Source organism: Lucilia cuprina, chromosome 4 (genome assembly GCF_022045245.1).
Source record: "Lucilia cuprina isolate Lc7/37 chromosome 4, ASM2204524v1, whole genome shotgun sequence".
NCBI classification, from domain to species: Eukaryota; Metazoa; Arthropoda; class Insecta; order Diptera; family Calliphoridae; genus Lucilia; species Lucilia cuprina.
In genome coordinates this window covers 8731243-8738764 of record NC_060952.1, presented here as the reverse complement: position 1 = coordinate 8738764, position 7522 = coordinate 8731243, and the positions used below count along the sequence as shown (strand labels likewise).

Here is a 7522-nt window from a genome sequence, read left to right as displayed (position 1 = left end):
TAGACTATGACTAGACTATGACTAGACTATGACTAGACTATGACTAGACTATGACTAGACTATGACTAGACTATGACTAGACTATGACTAGACTATGACTAGACTAGTCTCAACCAATTTATTTCTTATCTAAGCTATTTATTCTAGAACCCTATAATATTTTTGAATTTATATAGCAATTCTGTTAATATTTTCCCATTTTTTTAATAAGAGTATATAATTGTATTGTTAACACAAACAACAACAAGAAATATTTATATATTTTTAATTAAACTCATAACTTGCCAAACAAAGTAATTCTTATTACCAACCAAAAAAAATATATATATTTAAACTTTCTTTTAAACCACACTCTCACTTACATCATACATATCTTTCAAGTATTTATATTTTATTTTAATTTAATACACAGGTGGTAAAAATGATGATGGTTGTGGTATTAATATTCGCTGTTTGCTGGTTACCATTCCACACGTATTTCATACTAACTTCTTGCTATCCGGCCATAACGGAAACCCCCTTCATACAAGAAGTGTATTTATTCATATACTGGTTGGCGATGAGTAATTCCATGTACAATCCGATTATATACTGCTGGATGAATTCGCGGTAAGTAATTTTCTTTTCTTACTACTATCCATATTTTCCTTTAAGTTTTAACAGCAAAAAGTCAAAACAAGACGTAGATAAAGAAATAAGAAAAGAACAAAAAAAAAAGAGGAAACATGCTGTTGGTAAACAGGAAATGTAAATATTTGAAAGATTACTAAAAGTATTACGCTCAAGTGTAAACTTTACGCTAAAACCTAAGATCCTTTAGCAGTGAATTAGTGCGCGTGTGTTGTCTTTTAATATGAACATACATATGTACATTTGGCTAGAAATTGATGTATATGACTGAGATTGCGTGCTTGTGTGTGTAAATATTTTTAGTTTGTGGCTGCCACTTTCAATGACGCCTTCAACTAAATCACTTATCAATGTCAGCCATTGAATAAAATGGAAAGAGTGGGTTGTATTATCTCTACTCTTTATAACAATGTTCTACGGATGATTGCTTGTCAAAGATGTTCGGTTTAGTGTGCTTTACTGTGTTATTATACTAGTTTACTCTTAGGTTAAGAAGTACAATGAAATGCAAAAGTATTTGATAAGATTAACGGCTTGACTATGTGCACTTTCCAGTCATTAGATCATTTTTCTGGTCATAGTCTAGTCATAGTCTAGTCATAGTCTAGTCATAGTCTAGTCATAGTCTAGTCATAGTCTAGTCATAGTCTAGTCATAGTCTAGTCATAGTCTAGTCATAGTCTAGTCATAGTCTAGTCATAGTCTAGTCATAGTCTAGTCATAGTCTAGTCATAGTCTAGTCATAGTCTAGTCATAGTCTAGTCATAGTCTAGTCATAGTCTAGTCATAGTCTAGTCATAGTCTAGTCATAGTCTAGTCATAAACTAAATAGTATTAATGAATTAATGCAATGATTCTGATTAAACACATTTTTGTTTCTGACTGTAAATGTACGTGAGTAAATTATCTCAATTTGCATTTGTGCCATCTGCATTCTCGCTGTCAACAGAATTTAAAATTGATTCAATATTTAAAATCAAGAAAAAACTGCCTTTTAAAAAAAATAAATTTAATATTACAACAATGCACTTTAAAAATTAAATTTTTTTCATAAAACTTGATTATATCTGTAAAAAGAATTTAAAAATAAAATATTTCTAATGAATTGTCTCATACCTTCGATTAACATTAATACCCGTGAAGAAAAATCCTTTAAATATAATTCAAATTAAATTATTATGCACTTAATGATATAAATTTTATAAAAAATATAATGAACTGAAATAAATAACTGCAATTTGGTATTAATATTAAATCCACCATGTTAATGTTCTTAATTCTGTGAAACAATATCCTGAGCAACAGTAAGAGTAAGATAAAAAATGTTATACGCGTGTAGAGAAGTAAATGAAGTTTTATATTAATGTACAATGACAACACATCTTCAGTAGCAAAGTAAAAGTGAAATGGTAAAATAATAAAAGCAAAGATTGAGGGGATGGACCTGTTGACTTTTTTCATAACACTGTTGGTGTAGTGTTAAACATTGAAGCGAAATTTTGGATCTAACATTTAGTTGAAAAAGTTCATTTATTTATAAAATGTTGAAAAATAATTTCTCATTCAAACAAGGTTTTTTTCATATTTGCCAGCGTTATGTTACTATTTATATGAAACCATTTTTACTTTAACTTATTCTTTACGATACTGACTTCATTTATATTTTTCACATTTTTCGTTTATCTTCTGAAGGTTAAAAATGATTAAATATAAGAATTTTTGTTTCAATTTCCTTTCGTAGATTTCGTTTTGGTTTTAAAATGTTTTTTCGATGGTGCCCGTTCGTCCATATCGGCGCAGAAAGTCTAAATCGTCGCGATCAAATGACTTCACGTTATTCATGTTCGGGTTCACCCGATCATAATCGTATTAAAAGAAATGGTGAGTTTACTAGCTTAATTACTAAAATAAAATATTGGAAATATTTTATTTTTATGATTTATCAGATACTCAACGTTCATTTCTATACACCTGTCCGGGCTCTCCAAAAAATCGACGCATCTCACATTGTGGTAAGTGTTAATACCAAAAAAAAAAATATCTAAAAAGGTTAAAGGTCAAAATTTCAAAATTTTAGAATTAATAGTTATAAAACGAAAGTTATATATTTATTATTAAATTTAAATAAATCTCTTAAAAATTAGTCGATTATATCCAGAGGTCAAAGGTCAAATATTTGATATTTGGGAATGGAGAAAAAAAAATTTTTAAAACAATTAAAATTAAAAGAATTTACACAGAAAGCAAATATAGTCATTATAACTAGAAACATTTTCCTATTTTTACCTTGAAATATTCGAGGTCAGAATTCAATATTTTTTTTAGAAAATTTATTTTAGTAAATTTCTTAAAATAAAACGAAATCAAGGTCAAATTCAAATTTGTAGATGTAAATAAAAATCTTTAAAATTAGAAGAATTTAAACAGAAAATAAAATATATATTAAAATATTAAATAAAATATTAAAATTTGAGAATTTATCAAAAAACGATCAATATATTAATCAATTTAGACATAAAAGGAAATATTTTTGGAAAGCGATATAAAATCTAGATAATCAAGAAATTTATGGATTAGTGATAAAGGTCAAAGGTTTAATAATGCTTTTTACAAGGTATCAGTAAAAAGCATTATTCAGGAACGAAATGTTGAACAACAACAACAATGTGGAATAATTTTAGGTGAACTCTAGTACACATGTACAAAAATTTTCCTTAAATTAAGTAAAGCTTACAAACCAGCACGTAAAAGCCAAATGAAAAAACCATGAGTTTACGTTTTAATTGGTTAAAAACGAAAAAACTTCTTTATTTACGGTTCAACAAATATTCGATATGCATACATTATATACAACATACATACACACATACACACGCCTACATATAGAATATATGTTTTTAATTAATGAGTTTTTCCTTTACTGTCTATTTCTTCCAAAAAAACATAATAATATTATAGGAATTTTACGCAGTTCAACTATAGCAACACAACGTGACGGAGTACGACACTCAGCACCCATAACAACCCTGAGGACCGGCCTAGGTGGAAGCAATTATCATCATCATAACTCAACATACCATCAACGTTGTAGTCTAAAAACACCTGTTACTAGTGGAGGTATAAACAATATGAAAAACACACATGAATTGTCAGCATTAAGTGGCAATGGACAGGGTAATACTTTAACCAACAATTCCAAAGATTTTCTTATCAAAACAAATCAACGGTCAAGTGTTAGGTGGACAACAACAGCGCCATCCACCTCTGTAACCGAAACCACATCACTAGAGACTAGTTCAGCAGCCTATAATGGGGCATCAGATAAAAATTATTTAACAAATCGTACGGCATTAATGTCCTGACAACAACAGCAGCAGGAGGCTGCTAATGAAAAACAATATATATTGCAACAGCAACCACAGCAGCAACAGCACACACTTCAAACGAATGAAACCATAAATTATTTACAGCAACAACAAAATCAACAACAAAATACAAAAGGAAACGGAAGTTTACTCTATAATACTTTGACAAATGGCAACAGTAATAACATTAGCTGCATTGGCAACAGTGGCAGCAACATGAACAACAATTTAAACCTAATTTTAAATGTAAATTCAAATGTGAAATCTGTTTTATTCAATACGAATACAAATGATTATGTCACGGATAGTTGTAAAGATGCATCTTCATTTAGTAATACGAACAGTACTAGTAGTACAATTGTTGCAGGTGTTGGTGTGGGTGTCAGTGGTAATAAATCTTCAACAAGCCACAGCAATGATAAAACTTGGCTTTAAAATAAATTGTAGAAATAATTTGTGTTTTTTTTTAATTTTTTATCAATAGAAGCACTTAATCACAACTAGCTTTTGCAGGCATTCAAATAGACAGATTATTGTGTGGGCTTAAATAAGTGGAAAGATTTGTAAGAGGGAATTTCATACTGAGAATTTAGTGGATGGAGGAATGAAAGTTAGTGATTCAAGGTATTTTAAAATAGAGACTAAAAATTGACTCTATTTTAGTTCATTTAATTTTAAGTTCAGTTCTAGTTCAGTTCTAGTTCAGTTCTAGTTCAGTTCTAGTTCAGTTCTAGTTCAGTTCTAGTTCAGTTCTAGTTCAGTTCTAGTTCAGTTCTAGTTCAGTTCTAGTTCAGTTCTAGTTCAGTTCTAGTTCAGTTCTAGTTCAGTTCTAGTTCAGTTCTAGTTCAGTTCTAGTTCAGTTCTAGTTCAGTTCTAGTTCAGTTCTAGTTCAGTTCTAGTTCAGTTCTAGTTCAGTTCTAGTTCAGTTCTAGTTCAGTTCTAGTTCAGTTCTAGTTCAGTTCTAGTTCAGTTCTAGTTCAGTTCTAGTTCAGTTCTAGTTCAGTTCTAGTTCAGTTCTAGTTCAGTTCTAGTTCAGTTCTAGTTCAGTTCTAGTTCAGTTCCTGTTCAGTTCTAGTTCAGTTCTATTGATCCAACTTTTGATTTATCTGAGGTCTAGCCTATTAATTATTATATTAACCAGTCTATTGTGACTATTACATATATTTACTAGTAGTCTATTGACCAGTGTACGGACTAGACTGTTGACTAGTGTATTGACTTGTCTGTTGACCAGCTTATTGAGTAATCTTTAACCTGACTCGATTTTTTTTCTAGTCTGACTTCTCTATTAGAATAAGGAATAATCTGCTGAGTTCTTTTTTGACTCAAAATCTAAAGCTTAAATGTTTTGGAAATATTTTTCTACAAAAAACATTTTCTGACTATGAAACTCCTCTCAATATTCAAACAAATCATAACCCAATGCCACACATTTTCAAAAGTAAACTAAATTTTTTTTTCCAAGCCAAAAGCACTATTGTAAAATATTTTTATTTTTTTTTATTACTTATTTAACTTTAAGTTATTTTTTTTTCAATTGAAAATATCCTTGCCCATGTATATACTCGTTAATTCCTAGAAAAAAATACTTTTTAAGGTTTCAAGGTGTGTATGAATGTGTATGTGAAGAACAATTTTTATAGTTTAGACAAAATAAATATGTATTTATTGTATTTCGGTATGAGTGTTTGAGTATGACTGTTTTAAATGTTATCAAAATTTTAAGAAATTTATTAAAACATACAAAACTTAAACAAACGGATGAACTAAAAGTTCCTTGAAAATAAACTTTTTTGTAAATATTTAGTAAATAAAACAAATATGTACCTATTAGTTATGAAATTGTTTGGAAAAAATAAATAAACTATTAATTAAAAATGTAACTACTTTAAACAAATAAATGACAATTAATTAAGAATAAAGTTTGATATGTTTGCTGTTTTGAAACCTTTTCAATGAAAATATTCGTAAGCTCCTTAAAATAGACAATTAAGTTAAATAGAAAAAAATGAAATTCCTGGAATATTCTTGAATACTAGCAGTTTTTTAAACTTATGTATTTTTTTAATAATTTTTAAAATTCAACAGGAAAATTTTACAAATTAATAACAATATATTTGTCAAACTTTTTTGTCTAAAAATACAAAAAAGTTCAAGGTTACATAACAAAATATTAATTTACATATAGTCTGGCGCTTCTTGTACGCATTTGTCAATAACAACAAACAATATTGAGATTAATTTCTTTATGAAAATAATATTCATTCCATTTGTTATTGTAACTATTTACAACGAAATAAAAAAATGATTCTATAATTAGAAAGAAAAAAACGAAAAATTAAGCGTTATGTGACAATTATATCGATTTATGTAAGCTAAAAATAAAAATCCAAATTTAAGGGCAATGAAATTGACATTGACTAGTAATTTTTTGAATAATTAAAAGTTTTTTTTTTACTTTCATTTCGTATATAACTAATTTAATAATGAAATAATTGGCAAAACAATTTGTTTTTATTATTATTTTCAAGATACTTTAAAACATTATTGTCACGCAAATAAAAACTATAAAATCAATACATTTACAGTCTGCACGAAATTTTAAATATTAAATATGAACAATTCTCATAGCATATTTCAATTAAAATCATCCTTGAAATTTATACAAACTAACAAGGAGTCTTTATATTAAATAATTGTCATTTTATAAAGCAGTTAATGAAATTAAACAAAAAAATCTGTATAATTGTTTAACATAATATATATTTTTAATAAATTTTAAATACATGTATATAGTCTACAAAATACTATGATAATTAAATATTCTATTAATTAAAAAAAGGGGAAAACTAAACTCATTTATTACAAACATTGTACGATTTGTACTAAAAACATATGTATAACTAAGTGTGTGATACATTAATTAAATGACTACTTATGTATTTCATTTTATATTTTTTTCTTCATGCAACACTTTTGCTTAATAAAATATGCCTAGAAATATGCCACACTTTTTTTAATGAAAAGTTGAAATAAATAGTTTATATAACAGACCAGTATAAAATCCCTTAACATTCTTGTTTTTACAGTTTTTCTTTATTTTTATTTATTACATTGTAATAAATTTTATATTTTTTTCAGTTAATTTTATAAGATTTGTTTGTTGTTACGACTATGTAAACATTAAATAAAGTAAAAACATTAAATGAAAAGTGATTTAATTTTAATTCACTTAAGTCTTTGAGATTCCAATTTTATTCTTCTAATACAAATACAAATAAGTAAATGCATAAAAATACAAATAAACAAAAAAATATATATAAAGTGTTAAAAATGTGTTTTTAATTATAAATGATAAAATATAATCAAGAGGTAAGAATTTGGAAATAAATTAAAAAATGATTAATAAGAAGAAAGTTTGAATGAACTGAACTAGAACTGAACTAGAACTGAACTAGAACTGAACTAGAACTGAACTAGAACTGAACTAGAACTGAACTAGAACTGAACTAGAACTGAACTAGAAC

The 7522-nt window shown here is 27.2% G+C and overlaps 2 protein-coding genes across 2 annotated transcripts in view; one reads left to right on the top strand and one right to left on the bottom strand.

Annotated features, from left to right (window-relative positions):
* Nucleotides 1-400: 400 nt before the first annotated feature.
* LOC111683292 (tachykinin-like peptides receptor 99D) lies at nucleotides 401-3992 on the top strand (the record flags this gene model as incomplete). The annotated part of the gene is made up of 4 exons (XM_046950001.1): nucleotides 401-609; nucleotides 2372-2511; nucleotides 2577-2642; nucleotides 3589-3992. Coding segments are annotated over 4 exons (819 nt in total), but the record flags the coding sequence as incomplete, so codon positions are not given.
* Nucleotides 3993-4525: 533 nt separating this feature from the next.
* LOC124419680 (tachykinin-like peptides receptor 99D) overlaps nucleotides 4526-7522 on the bottom strand; it is a gene marked incomplete at its 5' end in the record, with an annotated part of 8852 nt that continues 5855 nt past the window's right edge. The window contains one exon of the mRNA XM_046949997.1: nucleotides 4526-4537. Within this exon, the coding sequence (XP_046805953.1) occupies nucleotides 4526-4537 (12 nt within the window). The remainder of the gene's footprint in view (nucleotides 4538-7522) is intronic.